The following is a 21,140-nucleotide window of genomic DNA, read 5'->3' on the forward strand; positions in this document are numbered from 1 at the left end:
CCACCTGTGTTGGCTGTATGGGGTGTCCACTCGCTCAGGCACCCCTTCTAGTCACCAGAATGGAGGTGCGCAAATAGAAAAAAAATCAGAACAAATGGACAAAGTATACGGTCCACCTTTTCTCCGAGGTTCCTGCAGTGTTATTCCATGGTGGGTCTGCTCCCCCGCATGGTCTTGCCATTTGGTCTTGTCCAAGTTGTTGGCTGTGGACAGCCGAACCCGGCAGATTCAAAAGTGGTAAATTTCATATATCTGGTACAAGTTCCACTAGCTATAAGCCTTCAAACTTTAAAAATATTCCTATGTATGTGGTTCAGAGTTTTGGAGCTCTTCCTTGAACCTGCTTTGCCTGGTATTCTGTGGTATTCCTGACCACGACTTCCTTGCACCTCCACTCTATCCTCCACCAGGCCCCACCCTCATTATCTTTTAACTCTATTTTTCCACAAACTTTCTCAGGCACCTCCTATATTTATAGTATGTTATTTGTTAAGGGTTGCTAGTGGCACAGTATAGTAACCGCTGCTAACTGAAAAGCTGGCTGTTTGAAACCATCAGCTGCTCCATGGGAGAAAGATGAGGCAGTCGGCTTCTGTAAAGATTGTTGTATTGTTGTTGTTGTTGTTGTTGCTCAGTGCCGTTGAGTTGGTTCCCACTCATTGTGACCTTGTATAGGGTTTCTGAGGAGCGGCTGGTGAGTTTGACCTGCCAACTTTGTGGTTCAAAGTGACCTTGTGGCCCCGAGCTTTATCCCACAGCTCAGCCTCAGTCCTTTCCCTGTGAATCAGAATCTGACTTGACGGCAACGGATTCATTTGTTATTATTTATTAACACTTATATAAATTATTTATATTAAATGGAAGGAGCCCTGGTAGCATAGTGAAGTATATGTAGGGCTGCTAACCTCAGGGTCAGCAGTTTGAATCCATCAACCTCTCCTCAGGAAAAAGATGAGGCTTTCTTATCCCATGACTATTTACTGCCTTGGAAACATTCCTGTATAGGGTGGCTATGGGTCAGAACTGACTCAGCAGCACACAGCAGCAGCAGAATCGTAATTGGAGCCCGGGTGTGGCATTCTAGGATAACCACAAGGTCAGCAGTTCCAGCCCACTACTCCGTGGAAATCCTATATGAGTCCCTATGAGTTGGAATTGATTTGATGGCACTTAGCAATAACAGCGTATTAAATATATCTATATCTATATATTAGATGAAGGGACAAAAATCACGTTTTTAGGGAAAACATAGTTTTTTTATTATTTTCAAACCACTTACGGGAACGATATGGGTGTATTGAAAGTTGAGCCATCCTTTCAAGTGTCACTTGTTGCCCTAAGTTCTTGATTCTTCTCGTTTCTCTACCTGAAAACCAGGAGCGAGAGGAAGAGGCTGTGTGTGTCATTATGTGTGCATCGGTCAAGTACAATATTCGGGGTCCTGCCCTCATCCCGAGAATGAAGACCAAGCACCGCATCTACTACATCACCCTCTTCTCCATCATCCTCCTGGGCCTCATCGCCACTGGCGTGTTTCAGTTCTGGCCCCATTCCATCGAGTCCTCAAATGACTGGGGTGTAGAAAAGCGCAGCGTCCGTGACATGCCAGTGGTCCAGCTACCTGCCGACAGCCCCATCTCAGAGCGAGGGGACCTCAGCTGCAGAATGCACACGTGTTTCGATGTCTACCGCTGCGGGTTCAACCCAAAGAACAAAATCAAGGTGTACATCTACTCTTTGAAGAAGTACGTGGATGACTTGGGTGTGCCAGTCAGCAACACCATCTCCCGGGAATATAATGAACTGCTCACGGCTATCTCAGACAGTGACTACTATACTGACGACATCAACCGGGCTTGCCTGTTTGTGCCGTCCATTGACGTGCTGAACCAGAACACGCTGCGCATTAAGGAAACTGCCCAAGCCTTGGCCCAGCTCTCTAGGTAGGTAACACTTTAACAGACCAGAGTCCGAGGGCCATTTCGATTGTCTTCAGGGAGCTAAGGGGGAAGGTGTTTCTCCTCTTGAGCTGGCTACCAGCTGTCGTCTCTTCTCTCCCAGGACGGGGTGTGGATGAGCGATGGACTTGCAGCATGAGATGTGTGCTGTATGCCTCTGGGCTGTGGATCCACTGTTTCTGGTAGCACTGCTCTGGGTTCCCAACTCTACAGAGATTAAAAACTAAGGATGGAGCTTTTAACCATGCTTTTCCTTTTCTGTTTAAATAGTTTCCCGTCATTTGTGTTACGTACATGATACATGTTCATATAGAAAGTTTGGAAAATGCAAGTAAGCAAAAAGAATGTAAGATTCCTTCTGTAATCCTACCTCAAAGAAATAATGGTAACAAATAAGATATTCTGATGTTACCTTACAGTCATTTTTGTACAAATAAACAAAGGGCTTCAAAAAGTTTGTGGAAAAATTCCATTATCATTTTATTCCTTTTTTCCATGAACTTTTTGAAAAATCCCCTAATGTTTATCTTGACTTTTTTTTTTACAAGAATGAAGCCACATGGAACATTACTTTTTTTCTTTTCTTTTCTTTTTTTTTTTTTACTGTATTTCCTAATAGTTTATATTCTTTTATTATATAATTTTAATGGTTGTATAGTATTTTATTTCATAGATGTTTCCTGTGTATGAGTATTTAGCCAGTTCTAGCTTTTATTTAAATTGTCTTTAACCAAATGTTGAAAGTTGAAGTAATTTCCAAGTTTTCTTTACTAGGAACAGTTCTGTAGTGAACAAGCTTGAAATATACTCACCCATTTTTCCTTCCTGAAGATCTAGACGAGTGCCTAATTTCTAGAAAAATTTACTTTGTATGCCTGAGAAGTGGTCCTGTTTTGGTTTGGTAGTACTTACTACTTGCCATTTGGTAACTGACTCTGTTTTTGTTTTTTCATACCTGAAATGTGAATTCTCCTATGTGTCTGATTTCTCTCTAGGTGGGATCGAGGTACAAATCACCTGCTGTTCAACATGTTGCCTGGGAGTCCACCAGATTACAACACAGCCCTTGATGTCCCCAGAGACAGGTGGGCAGATTTAGGACTCTCCTTTTGATAGGTTTATGAGGATTAAGTATATGTAAGATACTTTCGTTCTTGTAAAATCACATTCTTAAGCCTACTGGGACTTTGTAATCAGAAAATAGAAATTATCCTTCTATTATAAATTTCCTTCACTAAGACATGGACATATGTATTGAGGCCTGCTTAAATCTGTTGTGGAAAACCTAAGCTTATGGCCTACTATAGCCTTTCAAAACATTATTTTATACATACACACACACTCACATGTTGTTTTTAGGTGCGGTTGAGTTAGTTCCCACTCATAGCTACCCAGGGTACAATAGAACACAGTACTGCCCAGTCTGTCCATCCTTCCATTCATTCCTGTTCTTGAGTCCATTGTTGACAGCCATTGTGTCAGTCCATCTTGTTGAGGGTCTTCCTCTTTTTCACTGGCACTCTGCTTTACCAAGCAGGATGTTCATCTTCAGGGACTGGTCCCTCCTGGTAACATGTCCAAAGTACTTGACACAAAGTCTCACCATCCTCGCTGCTAAGGAGCAGAACATTCTGGCTATACTTCTTCTAATAGATTTTGTTCTTCTGGCAGTCCATGATATATTTAATATTGTTTGCCATAATTCAAAGACACCATAATTTAACTCTTCCCCAGTGTTCCTTATTCATTGTGCAGCTGTCACATGCATATGAGGTAAGTGAAAAGATCGGGGCTTGAATCAGGTGCATTTTTCTCTTCAAAATGACATCTCTGCTTTTATTCACTGTAAAGAGATCTTTTTTCAGCAGATTTACCCAGTGCAATACACAATTTGATTTCTTGACTGCTGCTTCCAAGGGAATTGATTGTGGACCCAAGTAAAATGAAATCTTAGACAGCTTCAGTTTTTTTCCATATATATATATATATATATATATATATATATAATTTATTTAATTTTTGTTGTTGAGAATAGACACAGCAAAACATACCCTATCTAACCGATTCTACACGTACAAGTGTACAAGTCAGTGAGTGATGACATGCTTCAAGTTGTGCAGCCTTTCTCACTGTCCTTTTCTGCATGGTTCCTCCCTCATGAACACACGTACACTCACTGCTCCCTAAGGCTCCTGGAGGAAAACTGTTCTTAGTCTGCATTATGTTCTGCTGAGAGCAGCACCCCCACCCTTTAAGGCCTGCTTCATGACTGACTTGTGTCTGCTCTCTCTGGATTCTGGAACATCTGCAGAACATAAAGCCCAGGCTTAACTGAAGGGAAAGGGCACAGATGTGTAAGGTCTGTCATGTCGGGGAAATGGGGGCATTCCAATTTTCATTTGCCCTGCTTTTTCCCCCAGTCATCGTTCCCTGTCCTCCACCTGGTCTTCCTTCTTTTTCCACCTGACCGGCAGATAGGGTGTGCAGAGGCATGGCTGCATGATTGAGGCTCACAGCTCACTCTCTATGTTAGTTGCCCTTTTGTCTGCTGACTTCCATTTTGGCCAGAGTTCTTTTGGACAACTCGGAGAGGAGGTGCTCTTCAGGCTCCTCTCCCTGTGTTTGGCTCAAGGTCTGGAAGAAAGCAGAAAGTTGGGCCCAAGATAAGAGTCCTGAGCAGTAAATACTCAGAGTGTAGAACATCCCAATGTCGCTGAGGCGACTCTTGACTGTAAATGACCCAGTAGGACCAAGTGGAACTGCCCCATAGAGTCCCCAAGGCTGTGATCTCTACAGAAGGAGAGTGCCACACCTTCTTCTCACAGAACTACTGCTGGGTTCTAACTGCCAACCTCTCAGAGCTGAGCACTTAACCACTGTGCCACCAGGGCTCCTCAGTGTATAGGATTGTTGTAAGAGTTTATACATGAACTCCTTTATTATCATTCTTTCTACTTTTTTTTTTCTTTCAATGTTTAACTCTTGAAATGTGATGAAAAGTGTCAGAAAACAGCCTGAGACCAGCTGTGTTATCAGCAGCGAACATTGTCATCCTGAAAATACAAGCTTAGCATGACTTTTCCCCAAAAGATTAAATCGTAACCTTCTTTGCTTGAAGCAATTCACTAGAATTGGCTTTGCGTTTCTATCTGGAAATACACTCACCTCTAGAGACAGACAGTGAGGTGTATTGGCACACCTGAAGGCCCCCCACCTTCAATGCTGGTGTAGAACCCAGCTTGGATGAGAAAGGACAGTCAAGCTGCACAAGTTCTATGGAAAGCAGGTATCTTTGTTCCAATGTGGGCTGCCACTGTTGTCTGGAGCTCGTGGTTTTGGGAAAGCGAGATGCTTCGGAGGTCGGAGAAGGAAAAGAGCTGTCGGGAAGGCAATGGTTTCATCTCCTGTTGTGAGGTTGTTTTCAGAAGAGCTTTTCTGTTTGGGACAAGATGAAATAGAAGAATTCTACCAACTTCTTCAATCTGAAATTGATCAAACATGCAATCAAAATGTAGTGATTGTTACTGGAGATTGGAACGCAAAGGTTGGAAACAAAGAGGAAGGATCAGTAGTTGGTGATCGAAAGGCCTTGGTGATCGAAATGATGTTGGAGATCGCATGATAGAATTCTGCAAAACCAGTGATTTGTTCATTTCAAATACCTTCTTTAGATAGCATAAGAGACGATTATACACATGGATCTCACCAGATAGAATGCACAGAAATCAAATTGACTACATCTGTGGAAAGACACAGTGGAAATGTTCCATATCTTGAGTTAAAATGAGGCCAGGGGCAGAATGTGGAACAGACCATCAATTGCAAATTCAGGCTGAAGCTGAAGAAAATGAAAACAAGTCCACGAGAGTCAAAATATGACCTTGACTATATCCCACCTGAATTTAGAGATCATCTGAAGAACAGATTTACTACATTAAACACTAAAGACTGAAGACCAAAAGAGTTGTGTGACAACATCAAGAACATCATGCATGAAGAAAGCAAAAAGTCATTAAGAAGACAATAAAGAAGGAAAAGGTCAAAATGGATATCAGAAGAGACACTGAAACTTGCTCTCCAGCGTAGAGATGCTAAAGCAAATGGAAGAAAGGAGGAGGTCCAAGAGCTGAACAGAAAATTTCAAAGGTCAGCTCGAGAAGATAAAGCCAAATAGTACAACAAAATGTGCAAAGATTGGGAGTCAGAAAACCAAAAGGGAAGAACATGCTCAACATTTCTCAAGTTGAGGGAACTGAAGAAAAAATTTAAGCCTCGACTTTCGTTATTGAAAGATTCTCTGGGCAAATTATTGAATGATGCAGAAAGCATCAAAAGAAGATGGAAGGAATACACAGAGTCATTGTACCAAAAGGAAATGGTTAATGTTCAACCGTTTCAGGAGGTAATGATCAAGAGCCAATGATACTGAAGGAAGAAGTCCAAGGTGCATTGGAGGAATTGGCAAAGAACAAGGCACCAGGAATTGATGGAATAAAAATTGAAATCTTTCAAGAAAATGAGGCAGCACAGGACACACTCACTCATCTCTGACAAGAAATTTGGAAGACAACTATCTGGCCAACTGATTGGAAGAGATCCGTATTTGTGCTCATTCCAAAGAGAAGTGACCCAACAATGCAGAAATCATCTGACAATCTCTTTGATATCCCATGCAAGTAAAGTTTTACTAAAGGTACCATGGAAACGGCTGCAAGCATACATTGACAGAACTTCCAGAGGTTTAAGCAGGATTCAGAAGAGGGCATGGAATGAGGGATATCTTTACTGATGTCTAATGGATCTGCTGAAAGCAGAGAATACCAGAAAGATGTTTACTTGTGCTTTATTGACTAGCAAAGGCTTTCGATTGTGTGGATCATGACAAGCTATGGAACAACGTTGTGAAGTATGAGTATTCCGGAACACTTAATTGTGCTCGTGAGGAATCTGTACATGGACCAAGAAGCAGTTGTTTGAACAGAACATGGGAACACTGAATGGTTTAAAATTAGGAAAGGGTTGTTGTATTCGTTCACCGTACTTATACAACCTGTATGCTGAGCAAATAATCCTAGAAGCTGAGTTATATGAAGAAAAATGTGGCATCAGGATTGGAGGAAGACTCATTAACAACCTGCGCGATGGCAGATGATACAACCTTGCTTGCTGAATGTGAAGAGGACTTAAAATACTTACTGATGAAGATCAAAGAGCACAGCCTTCAGTTTGAATTGCATCTCAATATAAAGAAAACAAAAATCCTCACCACTGGACCAATAAATAATTTTCTTATCAACAGAGAAAAGATTGAAGTTGTCAAGGACTTCATTCTTATATCAGCCATCAACACCATGGAAGCAACAGTCAAGAAATCAAACGATGTATTGCATTAGGCAAATCTGCTGTCCAAGACCTTTTTAAAGTGTTGAAGAGCAGGTGCGCCTTACCCAAGCCATGGTATTTTCAGTTACCTCATATGTATGTGAAAGCTGGACAGTGAATAAGGAAGACTGTAGAAGTCTTGATACATTTGAGTTCTGGTGTTGGAGGAGAATATTGAAAGTGCCATGGGCTGCCAAAAGAACCAACGGATCTGTGTTGGAAGAAATGCAGCCCGAGTGCTTCTTGGATGCGAGGATGGCCAAACTTCGTCTCTCATACTTTGGACATATTGTCAGGAGGGACCAGTCACTGGAGAAGGATATCATGTTTGGTAAGGTGGAGGGTCAGAGAAAAAGAGGAAGACCCCCCAGTGAGATGGATTGGCAAAGTGGCAGCTTCAGTAGGCTCAAGCGTGGCAACAATTGTGAGGTTGGCCCAGGACTGAGAAGTATTTTGTTCTGTTGTGCATAGGGTTGCTATGAGTCGGTAGTGACTTGATGGCACCTAACAACAACAACACCGTGTGCTGACATTTTGATATATGTATCTGCACGGGAGATGGATTTTAGTTTGATGACGTGCACATGTGTGATGGGTTTCGTTTTTCAGCAGGCAAGTGTCAAACAGACAAGGGAAGTGTTAGTTCTTGCCCGTGCTCAGGTGTTTGGGGTCACAAAGGTTGCACCAGTTCCCCTGAGCTTGTAGTTTTGTAAGGCATTGTAGGGAATCCGATAGCACCACATGCCCACCTTTCTCTTTGCACATGGAGAGTTTCATTCAGAAGCCTCAGTGACCCGCTGTTCAGAGAAGGAGTAGTAGATTTGTGTGTTAATGTTTCTTATCCTCTGTCTTGCTCCCAGATTCAGAGGAGTGAATGCACAATAGTCTGAACAGGAGCTCCATGTCAGATGGCTTGGAAGTTGGAAAACATGTGGGTTAGATTAGACTACTTTTAAGGACTTCTTGACGTTTTGAGCCATAGGTGTGTTCCTTTCAGAAAGATTTCACTCAGGGAAATGCAAGCACCTGGAGTGAAGGAAATGTCTGCTCAGTGAATAAATCTTTTGTGTTACTTCAGTCTGTTTGCATTATTTCTTTCAGTTGCTGAAAATCATCCACATATACTGTCTTTGTACAGATTTGAGAAATATGCAAGTATGTAAAGAGTAAAATGTAAAAGTCCCCTCTCTGTCTTAATGAGAGGTGGTGGTGGTGGTGGTGGTGAAGTGCCGTTGAGTTGGTTCCAACTCAGCCACCTTGTGTAGGGTTTCCAAGAAGTGGCTGGTAGGTTTGAACTGCCGACCTTGTGGTTGTAGCCCAGTGCTTATCCTACAGCACCATACCAGGACTCCTATTGCGAGGTGGTGGTGATGGTGGTGGTGGTTATATGCTGTGGAGTCAATTCTGACGCATAGTGACCCTGGTAGGGTTTCCGAGGCTGTAAATCTTTACGGAAGTAGAAAGCCTCGTCTTTCTCCTGCAGAACCACTGGTAGTTAACTGTGATGTTAACAGTCTGACTCGTAACCACTATGCTACCAGAGTGTAATGACTATTCAAATACAGCGCCTTTTTCTGTCCATTTTTCTATGGCTTTATACAAGCACGCACAAATACATGCCCATTTTTTATTTTAAGTGGGAGCATACTGTGTCTTTTCTGTGCCTTCGTGACTGGCCTCAGTGTGCTCTGATAAGGTCTTTGATGCGGTTTTTACCTTTGACGTTTATCATGTTTTCTTTGCTCATCTCTCTCTCACAAATATGTCTCCTTCTGGGCAAATAGAGATGTATGTATTTAAACTCGCTGGGAGAAATTCTAGCCCTGCGCGAAAGAAGAGAGACGGGTGCCGTAAATCCGTGAGCCTCATCCAGCTTCAGTTCCATCATTAAGTCGAGGCCAGGCTTGCTTCATCGGTACCTCCTCCCCGCTAGGTTATTTTTAAAAAGAAATTCCAGATGTTGTAGCATTACATCTGTAAATATTTCAGCATGACTCCCAGATGATAAGGGTTTTAATAAAATATTACTATGCCTAAGAAAATTAACAGTGGCTTTTTAATGTCAGCTCATATCCAGCCATTGTTCAAATGCATGTCTCAGAAATATCTGTCTGTAGTTAGTTTGACTCAGTATATAAATAAGGTCAACATGTGGGAAGCATGTTTATGTATTCCAATTTGTGTACAAGTTTTAATAGAATTGGTCAGGTTTTTTTGTTTTTTTTTCCCCTTTCAACACCTGAAGTCTTATGTGAAGGGGCTTCAAAAAAGTGTGTGGCAAAATTCCATTGTCTTTTCATTCCAATTTTCCACCAACTTTTTGTGAAGCCCTCACGTCTTGGATGCATTTGCATGGCTGATGGCTGGCTGGTTTCAAAGGAAGCGAAGGGCGGAGGTGCCATGACTGTCGAGGCCTCATGAGCGCTCAGCTCAGAGGAGGAGACCTGGGAGGAAGAAGGAAGGTGGAGGCTGGTGGCGGAGACAGTGTCCCCGCATTAGGCAGTCCTTGGAAGTGCTAAAATGCTGGAGCACATTTTACACAACGTACGTGTGGGCCTGACGTGAGGCTGACCAGTACTAATACTTTGTCTGCTCACACGTTTTCGATTCAGTCTTTTGCAGCTTTGGAACTGATCATCATGGGAAAACAGAATGTGCTGCTCCAAAATTCACTTTTCAGTCAATGTAAAACACGTGTTCTGTAACGCCAGGACTGCGTAGGGCATTGTCTCCATCATCAAGTTATGGACACGCTGGCAGAAGAAGATAGAGTGACTTGCTCAGAGTTGAAGCCTCGTCAGCAGCAGGGCTAGAGTGAGGCCAGTTTGACTACTTCCAGGCTTGCCTCTTTTCTAGCTCACAGGAGAGATCATATCTGTGTGATCTGAGGCACAAGGCAGGCTTCACATTGCATGTGTTCTTACTACTGGGGGTTAACACCCTCTCCCAGTTCCGAGAGCAGAATTCCTGTAGAAGCTGGGATGATAGACACCTGCTTCTGTTCTCTCCACATAGACCCACCCCTTTGGGCCGAGGCCGGGGCTGGGATGGAAAAGCCTAAAGCTGACTTCACTGCCTTAGCTGGACGAGCTGCTCCCCATCTGCAGCTCCACACGTTGGTCCTGGGGCCCTTGCAGAGCCTGCTTGCCATCTTGGTCGTGGAACCTGCCCAAATTCATGTTGGGTAGATTCAGTGCTGAATGCTAATCAAGACCGTATGTTGGTTGGCTGGCTAGTCATTAGGCTTCACAGAGTCTGCTGGCAGCTCTAGACATTCTGAGCTGGCTCTTTACCTCCCTCACCAGCAGCTCCTGGTTGGTTAGGAATGCTCACCCAAGCAGACTGGCATCTCCAGGGCTGGTATGAAAATCTTTCAACTTCTGCTGGTTGTGTTTGTTAGCAGGGTGCATAAGTTGTTATCAGGATGGGGAGAGGATTGGTAACATTCAGTACTGCAGAAAATGTGGTTTCTTGGTTGGGGTGTTTTGGCTCAGACCGTGCAGTGCATGAAACTGGCCAAACTCAGCCCCAGTAAGTGATCACAATGGGCTCGTGGGCCCTGGGAAAAGATAGCAGTTAGGCACACCTGCTTCCATTCTTTGATGCAGTGTCATTGTACAACTTGCTGGATCCAATGAAAGCAACATGGTCTACATTTTCAAATTATGGCGAATAAGAGCTCGTGCATGCAAACAGTAAGAGAAGCCCTAAAGGTTTGATGCTGGGTTCTGCTTCTCCTATAGGGAATTGAGTTAATAAGACAATAGCTGGAATGGGCCGTGTGAACTGGTAGAGGCAACACGAGGCACATCACTCTGCATAGAACTGCTTGGGGAGGTGTTGAAGAGACGTGGGGCTCATGCGGTGTAAGTATGATGCTGGCTGCTCGTCTCTTCAGAGTCTGGTCAATGCATTGGTAATTGACTGCTCTGGTCTGCCTCCCTGTGCCTTTTGGGAGACCTGTGTGGGCTCTGGAGAGGGGAGCACAGGGGCTGTGTTTAAAGACTGAAAAGGAAAGACTGTCTGTGAACCCAGGCAAGGCAGGTGACTTGGGGATGGAACGCAGCTGATGTCTGGAGACGTGAATGTCAAACATTTACTGTAGTGTCTTTTGTAAAGTGACTTGGGTCACAATAGCTGCTGTTGATCTTATTATGAAGACTCGATTATGCTTACCCTTTTCCATATCAAACACCCAGGGATGGAATTTTCAACAAATGAAGACCTTTCTGTTTCACTTTTTTTTTCTTTCTTCCAATTGTGAACTGAGTGTTAGTTTACATGGGAGAACATTGGCTTTACACCATCGTTTCATTGCAATGGTTTCTGTCTCACATGTAGCACAATCCTTTGCTTTCAGGGCTCTGTTGGCTGGTGGTGGCTTTTCTACATGGACTTACCGGCAAGGCTACGATGTCAGCATTCCCGTCTACAGTCCGCTGTCAGCTGAGGTGGATCTTCCTGAAAAGGGACCAGGGTAAGGTGCATGCCATACAGCCAGGTGCTTGCTGGGCAGAACCCCGGGAGATGCTGGTGAGGTTCAGTGTGACGAGCATCAGTTACTGAAAACTGAGTGGCACATCCCACCTCCAGCCTAGCCTCATTCCTGTGGATCCTATAGTTTTCCCTACCTGGGCACAGCTATAGTGCTGTCTTACCAAGTTGTCCAAGCTGGAGATTGAGGTGGTACTCTGAACTCTTTTTCCCTTCGTTACGTCCTTTTCTCTTTGTGCCAACTAGGAAGCTTCCATTTATGTAAAGCATACTGTTGCATCATTTATCTTTGTCCAGAGCACAGTTCACAGTTTTACCCTCAACATTTTCTTATGACCATTTGCAAACAGCCTTTAAAGTGAACAGTAACACCAGGGAGTTTGTACCCCTTAGAACAATCAACTATTCAAGATCAGAAGGCCAGCATTTGCCAGGGGACAGAGCTGAGAAGGCAGGAAGAGATAGAAAAGACCCCCAGGTAATTATATATAGAGTCCTGGTGTGGTGCTGTGGGTTAATGTGCCAGACTGCAGAGCCGTTTGAACTGCAAGGTCCGTGGTTCAAGCTCACCATTCATTCCTCAGAAACCCTATATAGGGTCACTATGGGACAGAACTGACTCGATGGCACTTAACAACAGTATATATATGTTCTTAGATTCTCCAGGGTATCTTGTTACAGTGTAGATTCTGATTCTGCAAATTCTCAGTAGAGGGTCAAACCACAGTGGACCAGTTCAAAGCCCTGGTATGAGCCCAACTGCTATCTTTTATTTCATGTATATGGTTCCTATTTATTGAAAGCCTATATGTTAAGTTGTTGGTAAGGTGCCGTGGAGTCAGTTCAGACCCAGAGTGACCCTACGTACAACGGAATGAACCACAGTCCGGGCCTTCACCATCCTCATAATTGCTGCTACACTTGAGCCCATTGCTACTGTCACTTTTCCAATCTTTCTCGTTTGGGGTCACCTTCTTTTTCTCTGTCTTTCCACTTTACCAAACACGATGTCCTTCTCGAGGGACTGATCCCTCCTGACAATATGCTTAAAGTATGAGAGATGAAGTCTGATCGTCTGGTTTTTTTAGGAGCATTCTAGTAGTACGTCTTCCAACGGGGTTTTGTTCTTCTGGCGGTCCATGGTACTTGTAATATTCTTTTCAACACCATAACTCAGATGGATCAATTATTCTGCTGTCTTCATTATTCATCATCCAGCTTTCACATGCTGATGAGCCATGGCTTGGGTAAGGCACACATTTGTCCTCAAAGTAACATCTTTGCTCTTGAAAACTTCAAAGAGTTCATTTGCAGCAGATTTGACTAATGTTTGTTTCTTTCCTTTTATAAAATAAATTAATGGTACCCAGGGCACCAGTTTCCACTAAGGTTATCCTGAGGGTCACATCCCTCCATTTTTGTAACCTTTTTTATGCTTGTTAAAAAAATATGCAATGAAGAAGTCATTAGTCTTACGAAATTCTATCATATGATCTCCAGCATCGTTAGATTTCTTGACTGCTGCTTCCATGAGTGTTGATGGTGGATACAAGCAAAATGAAGTTTTTGACAACTTCAATCTTTTCTCTGTTTATCTTGATGTTATTTATTACTCCAGTGGTAAGCATATTTGTTTTCTTTACATTGAGGTGTGGTCTTTGATTTTCATCAGTAAGAATTTCAAGTCCTCCTCGTTTTCAGCAACCAAGTTTGTATCATCTACGTATCACAGACTGTTAATGAGTTTTCCTCCAAACCTGATGCCACGTTCTTTTCATATAATTCAGTTTCTAAGATTATTTGCTTAGCATACAGTTGAATAAGTATGGTGAAAAAATACAACACTGGCTCACAGTTTTCCTGCTTAAACCATTCAGTTTCCTTGTTCTGTTTGAACAACTGCCTCTTGGTCCAGGTCCAGTTTCCTCATGAGTACAATTAAGTGTTGCATAATACTTATTATCTGCAATGTTGTCTATAATTTGTCATGATCCACACAGTCAGAAGCCTTTGTGTAGTCAATAAGCACAGGTAAACATCTTTCTGATATTCTCTTGTTTTCAGCCAAGATCTTTTGATGTCAGCAGTGATATCCCTCATTCTTTGTCCTCGTCTGAGTCTGGGTTAAATGTCTGGCAGCTCCCTGTCAACGTACTGTTGCAGTCATTACTGAGATATCTTTAGCAACATTTTACTTGTATATGATATTAATGATGCTATGCGATGGTTTCCGCATTCAGCTGTGTCACCTCTCTTTGTAATGGACACAAATATGGATCTCTTTCACGTAGCTGCCTTTCAAATTTGTTGACATAGTAAGTGCCTCCAGTGCTCAGTTGTTGAAATATTTTAGTTTGTATTACAGCAATTTCAGGAGCCTTATTCATTGCCAATGCCTTCAGTCCACATTGGACTTCTTTTTTCAGTACCATTAGCTCTTGGTGATATACTACTTCTAGAAATAGTTGAACATAGACCGTTTCTTTTTGGTATAGTGACTCTGTGTATTCCTTCCATCTTTGTTTGATGCTTCCTGCGTCATTCAATATTTTGCCAGAGTATCTTTCAGTATTTCAATTTGAGACCTAAACTTTTCCTCAGTTCTTTTCGCATGAGAAATGCTAAGTGTGTTTCTCCCTTTTGGTTTTTTAACTCGAGGTCTTTACATATTTCATTGAAATACTTGCCCCTGTGTTCCTTTTGTGTGTGTGTGTGTGTGAATTATGTAATAGTTTACATGGGAGAACATCAGCTTTACATTCATCCTATCGTATTTCGTTTCATTGCCATGGTTACAACCCCCTCCATGCATCATCAAACAATCAAAGGGTACACCTCACAGGCCTGCCCCCTGGCAGTCAGCACACAGCCCCTCTCCCTCCCTGAGTCCAGTGTCCCTAGCCGCTCCATCTGTCCACATCATCATCTCTGCCTCCATTTCCGGCATCACTGCTTCTCTGGGTAGGGTCCCACACTCCGCTCTTTTCACTTGATGGTCCCAGGGACCTCTGCTCCTGGATTGCAAAATCAGTCCCCTCCTTTTGATGCAAAATATCTACCTTTACATTTCTGACCTTCACAGTCAGTCCTGATACCAACTGCTACCTTTTTTGGGACAGTATGTTTTCATCATGTTCCTAAAATCTTCATGTGGCATATTTACATAGCATTCCTGCGGTGGCGCTACAGGATAGTGTACTGGACCATAAGGTTGGTTTGAACCACAAAGTTGGTGGTTCAAACTCAGCAGCCGTTCTTCAGACCCTATACAGGGTCTCTATGAGTCGGAACCAACTCAATGGTACTTAAGAACAACAACTGTGATAGGTAAAGGGAAGAGCCTTGGTGGCACAATGGTTAAGCACTTAGCGACACACTGAAAGATCAGTGGTTCAAACTCCACCAGGTACCCTCGTGGGGAAAGAGGAGGTTGTCAGCTTCCTGACAGATGACAGCCTGGGAAACCCTCGGGGCGGCCCAGGCTTCTGCCCTGTAGGGTCACTGCGAGTCAGGGTTTCACTTGACAGCAGTAAGCTTGTTTTTTTTTATTTAATAGGGAAAAAGTCATTTTTAAAACCTCTACTTCCCTGCTTGCTGCTTCTGTGAGCATTTACATAAGTTTGGGAGATTTAAAATTTCATTTTTCTTTTCCTTTTTATTATCTGAAGTTGTTCTGGGATCCCTTTCTGGAGTTTATTTAATTCAATTCACTTCATTTCAGTTCAAATCAAACCTTTACTGAAGGCCAGTTTGCAACAAATGTTGGGTTAGGCTGCAGTGCGGGTTGTTAGGTGCTGTCGACTCTGTATAGGGTTTCTGAGGAGCAGCTGGTGGGTTTGAACCACCGACCCTGTGGTGAGCAGCCACACCAGGACTCCTGAGCCAACCCCTACTCACAACCGATTCTTCATCACACTCACCTTCACTTGCTGCGTCTGCAGTTTTCAATCCCTGAAAAGGCTTTTCTTGCACTAAGGTAACGCTAAGTAAGGACCGTGTGTACCTGGTCCAACTCACCTACAAGTTGCCTTAAAGACCCTTGCCTTATGTGGAGACATTTGTGAGTGGCATGTGTTGAGTGTCTGCCAGGCCACCTCTGGTTCTGTTGATTTGCTCGGAGGACTCTTAGAACCAGCACACAGTTGTACCCATAACTCTGATTTATTACAACCAGCGGGTGCAAAGTTCATTCAGCAGATGGAAAAGGCACAGGGTAAACCCGGTACTGGAGTGGTGCTGTGGGTTAATGCGCTGGACTGCAAAGTCTGTTTGAACCTCAGAGTCGACAGTTCAGACTCATCAGTCGCTCCTTGGAAATCTATACAGTCTCTCTATGGGTCAGAACTGACTCGATGGCACTAACGGTAAAACTTCCGAGTGACTGCTCCCAGTGGACTCACATCTCACAGGACGAGCCTAAGTCCCTGGGCAATTTGTGCCAACTTATGTGAGATGTTGCCAGTCATGGAGCTTTTTTAGAGACTTGGCATTCAGGATTTTTATTGGGGTCTAGTCATATAGGGGAGTCCTGGTGTGGCACTGTGGGTTAATGGATTAATGCGCCAGACTGTAAAACCATTTGAGCTGCAAGGTTGGTGGTTCAAGCTCACCAGCTGCTCTTCGGAAACCCTATACGGGGTCGCTGTGGGTCAAAACTGACTTGACGACACTTAACAACAACAGTCATATAGGAGTCCCAGTTTGGCTCTGTAGGATAAAGCACTGAACTGCAGGGTCGATTAAAACTGCAGGGTTGGCGGTTCAAACTCATCACCTGCACTTCAGAAACCCTATGCAGAGTTGCTATGAGTCAGACCCAACTTGGCAACAATTAACAGCAAAGTCACATAGAAAGGTTAAGCACTCAATTGCTAATCCAGAGGTCAGCAGTTTGAATCTAGCAGTGGCTCCTCCGGAGGCAGGTGTGACCGTCAGCTTCCATAAAGATCCACAGCCTGGGAGCCCTCTGGAGAAGCCATGCTCTGTCCAGCAGGGCCGCCGTGAGTTGGAATTAACTCAGTGGCAGCGGGTGTAGTGTTCTCTCTCTCTTTTTTTTTTCCATTTAGTCACCTCTGCCTGGTGTGTACCCATATTCCAGACTCACCGAGGGGAAAGCAGGTGGCCAGCATACTCCGTATTGTTTGTGCAGGCACTCTGGGCACAGTGGGAAGTTCTCGGGACAGCATCAGGTCGAGTGGGTAGAGGCTAGGGGTGCTGCTAACCATCCTGCACTACACAGGACAACTCTGCGTTAAAGAATTAGGGCGCCTAGGAGGTCAGTAGTGCTAGGGTGGAGAAACGCTGGGTGAGATCGATGTCTTGGGTCTCAATTCGTTCTGCACAACAGCACATTTCTCCACGTGTGCAGGTTGGTCCTGCAGTTGTGGTGTGTGTCTTTAACAAACTTTAGTTCCCATTCCTTAAACAGGTAGAGGCAAAATCAAAACAAAACAAAAAACAGACGCCTTCACCCTTCCAAGGATTGGGAGAAGGCAGAGAAAGCAGCTTCATGACAGCTTTTTAAATGTGTTGCTCTTTGTGAGAGTCATTTTGTAGGGATTTCCCACATCCCTGGAAGGCTCCAAAGAGTTGTGAGACCACTGTTTTGTTTTTATTTTATATCTCCCTCTGATTTGTTTCAAAGGGAAGCTGAGGACGGATGTTCTTAATAGTGTCTTCTCACAGCTGTGCTGCCCTCAGCTGGAATTCCTGCCGCCATTTTTCCTCTAAAAGGAGCTAAATAGGGAGTTTCCAACTGTTATTATTTGAGGGAGACTTCAAGTTCTCAGCATGATTTTACTTAAATTTAGATATCAGCACCACTGGGAAGGAACATGAAAGTCAGAGCTGGTACTTTTAGTCTTTAAAAGAAAAACAAGTCTACCTTACAATTTTATGTACTTAAAACTAAAATGGGCTTGCCCTGGCCCCCCTCAAATGTCCAGCAGACATGTGAGAAAAGGATGAGGCTTTATATTCCCGTAAAGATTTACAGTCTCTCAACACACTGTGGGTTAATGCGCCAGACTGCAAAGTCGTTTGAATCGCAAGGTTGGCGGTTCAAGTTCACCAATTGCTCTTTGGAAATCCTATACAGGGTTGCTGTGAATCAGAACTGACTCAATGGTACAAAACCACCACCACCACAAATGCCCACGTGGCCTTGATATTGGTGGCTTTGTTTTTTTTCTGGAACTCCTTGATAACATACGGACAGTCTTTGATGGTCAGAAGCAGCCTCTTATCTTTTCCTGTTTTGACAGCCAGGGCTGGGCTGTCCATTAAGTTGCCCATTTCCTGGCTCTTAGAGCTCTGAACTGGTTCAGACTGATTCAGTCATGGCAGACACAGTGAAATTAGAACAGACCACATTTTAAAAATTTGAGTATACCAGAACAATAATTGGAACAGGAAAAATTGTGGGTCAAAACCCTGGAATGGGCAATTCAGAAGTGGCATAGAGGGTGCCCTTTCAGGGAGTCTGATGCTTGAGACTGAGTTACTGCCAGGACAGTAACACCTTCAAAGCATTTTGAGCAGCCACCATCTTTGGGAAAGGCACCATTGTTTCTGACTCTGCCTATCAAGAGACTTTGTTACTGTGCAGTGTGCATGCTGCCCTGGTGTTTTAAGAGGTAGGGCTAAGTTTTCCCTTCCCTATTATTGTTCTGGCACACTCACGCTTTACACAATTTGGGTTGGTTTCTCATTGACCATGACTCAACCAGGAAGAATTGTTCAAAGCCCAGCTCACAGATCCTTTTCAATCAGATAATGCTGATACACCTGAGCTCACTAAGCGCTTACACCTTTCTGTATTGAACTTAGCAATGCTAGTATTGTCTCTACTCAGTTTCCAGCTATTTTCAGAGTATTTCTCCAAAGATCCTCTGTTTATATTGAAATGAATAACATTTTTCAGAGTCTTAAAATAATATACCTTAGTAAAATATTGGAAAGTAGGAAAAGTAGCTGAAAGTAACTAGGTATGACTAATGATGACATTTTAATATTTTTTTCAAATAGTCAAATGTGGGTATGTATATAGCATCCTCTCTAAACGTGACATGTTCACCTAAGTGTTTCCTCACAGCATTGACAGCTTTTCTAAATAAAATATTTAATAGCTGCTTGATGTTTTAGTGTGTGAATGACTAAAATGACTGTCTTACATTTTATAACGTTTAAAGCCTTCAGTATAATTCTCACACGGTGTGAAGGGATGTGAAAACCCGTTGCCTCGAGTTGCATATCAGCGTGTCTAAACCTGACTAACGTGCCAGCTGCCATTTTCCCGTCATTGTTTCTCTCTTTTCAGTCCACGGCGCTACTTCCTCCTGTCGTCTCAGATGGCACTCCATCCGGAGTTCAGAGAAGACCTGGAAGCCCTCCAGGCCAAACACGGAGACTCGGTGTTGGTTCTTGATAAATGCACCAACCTCTCCGAGGGTGTCCTCTCCATTCGCAAACGCTGCCACAAGCACCAAGTCTTTGACTACCCCCAGGTGCTGCAGGTGAGTTGTTGTTGTCAATGTGCCGTGGAGTCGGAACCGACTCATAGCGACCCTGTACAGGGTTTCCTAGGCTATAAATCTTTGCGGGAGCAGAAAGCCTCATCTTTCTCCTGCGGAACAGGAGACAGTTTCGAACTGCTGACAGTGAGGTTAGCAGCCCGATTCGTAACCAGTACGCTACCAGAGCTCCTTGCTGCAGGTGAGTATCTGTCAGTATCTCCCAGAGTAAAGCACAGGTCACGTGCTGTTGTTGTCTGCCATTGAGTCAGTTCTGACTCACATCGATCCTGGGTAGGGTTTCCCAGACTGAAATTTACAGGAGCAGAAAGCCTCATCTTTGTTCTGTGGAGTGACTGGTGGGTTCAGATTGTTGAGCTGACAGTAAGCAACCCAACACGTGACCCAGTACACCACACAGTCAGGTTTGTTCCTGGAATAATAGCATGGAGTTGTTTGGTGTGATTTTTACATCTCCAAGGAGACCTGGCTGTGCTGAGACTGTTGCACCTCCCTCTGGAGTGTCTGATGGGATGGCAGTGGTCATGTGACCTGTGTCCAGACAGGAAGAATGGTTCTCAGCATGTGTAACCCCATCTGGAGGCCTGTGCCACATGATGCACCCAATCACTGCCCGCCTCCCCCCACTCCTTTTTTTTTTTTTTTCTCCTGAAGAGGTAAAACTGGGAGACACTGAGCGGTAGAGTATGCAGGCCTTCTTTTCTTTTGGTCTGCCAATTGCAACTTTGTCTTCTCCTGTGCACCTCTCATTTTCTCCAGCACCCCCACACCAAGTGGGTTTGAAAGAGTGAATGAGGAAGATATTTTGGGTTTTGTTCACCTTATTGCTTCTAAATAGAACCAGTCTGTTTTAATGTCTTTTCAAAGGCATTGTATGTATGTAATGAGTATCATCTGTGTGCAGAGCACACCGCTAGATGCTCTGGGGAAGCGGAAAGATGAAGAGACAGAGAGATGGGACCCTCCCTTTAGGCAGTCCTCGGCCCCAGAAGAAACGACTGCTGTTAGAAGGTGGTCTGTAATAGGTACGGGAAGAGCTGCTCAGACAGGGGGCCTGCCACACAGAGTGTGTGTACACAGCTGTTATTGTCAGTTGGTTACGACGCATAACAACCACGTATAGGGTTTCTGAGGAGCAGCTGGTGGATTTGAACTGCCGACCTCGTGGTTTGCAATCTAGTGCTGATCCATAGTGCTGCCCTAGGAGTCCACAGTGCTAACACAGATCAGCCTGTGGAGCATCAGATTGTTGAATGATCAGAGGAAGTTCTGAATGTTCTCAGAATGCCGCAGTGATGACATTGAAGAGGGGAACTACAAAACCTTGCCACCAGTTAAACTCTTCAAGTCTTACTCAGGTAGACTCTTTTAGCATTTTTGTGTTAAGGTGCCTAGATGTGTCATTAGATGTGTCACTAGATGTGTTATTACTTGTATGTAAGTACAAGAGCTGTAAGAAATGTGGTCAAATAGCAGCTACCTTGAACCTAGGAGTTCCTGGGTGGTACAGATGGTTAATGTGCTAATCCCAAAGTTGGGGCTACAAGTTCACCCAGAGGTGCTTTGGAAGAAAGGCCTGGTGATCTACTTCTAAAAGAACAATCAGCCACTGAAAACCGTATGGAGCATAGTTCTGCTCTGACACACATGGGGTCCCCATGAGTCAGAATGGACGCAACGCCTGCTGGGTTGGTTTTTGGTTTCCCCTGTTCCTGAGTGCTGTCTACCGTGAGCCAGTATCAACTTCAACTCTAGGGAACTTGAGGGCCTCAGG

At 43.9% G+C, this 21,140-nt stretch overlaps 1 protein-coding gene across 1 annotated transcript in view; it reads left to right on the forward strand.

The window, feature by feature from the left end:
• The first annotated feature begins 1,377 nt into the window (after positions 1–1,377).
• EXT2 (exostosin glycosyltransferase 2) overlaps positions 1,378–21,140 on the forward strand; it is a 169,881-nt gene continuing 150,118 nt past the window's right edge. The window contains exons 1-4 of the mRNA XM_006865033.1: positions 1,378–1,943; positions 2,954–3,043; positions 11,701–11,817; positions 19,153–19,348. Coding sequence (XP_006865095.1) covers positions 1,408–1,943; positions 2,954–3,043; positions 11,701–11,817; positions 19,153–19,348 — 939 coding nt within the window. The 5' untranslated portion in view covers positions 1,378–1,407. The remainder of the gene's footprint in view (positions 1,944–2,953; positions 3,044–11,700; positions 11,818–19,152; positions 19,349–21,140) is intronic.

Source organism: Chrysochloris asiatica, unplaced genomic scaffold (genome assembly GCF_000296735.1).
Source record: "Chrysochloris asiatica unplaced genomic scaffold, ChrAsi1.0 scaffold00075, whole genome shotgun sequence".
NCBI lineage: Eukaryota > Metazoa > Chordata > Mammalia > Afrosoricida > Chrysochloridae > Chrysochloris > Chrysochloris asiatica.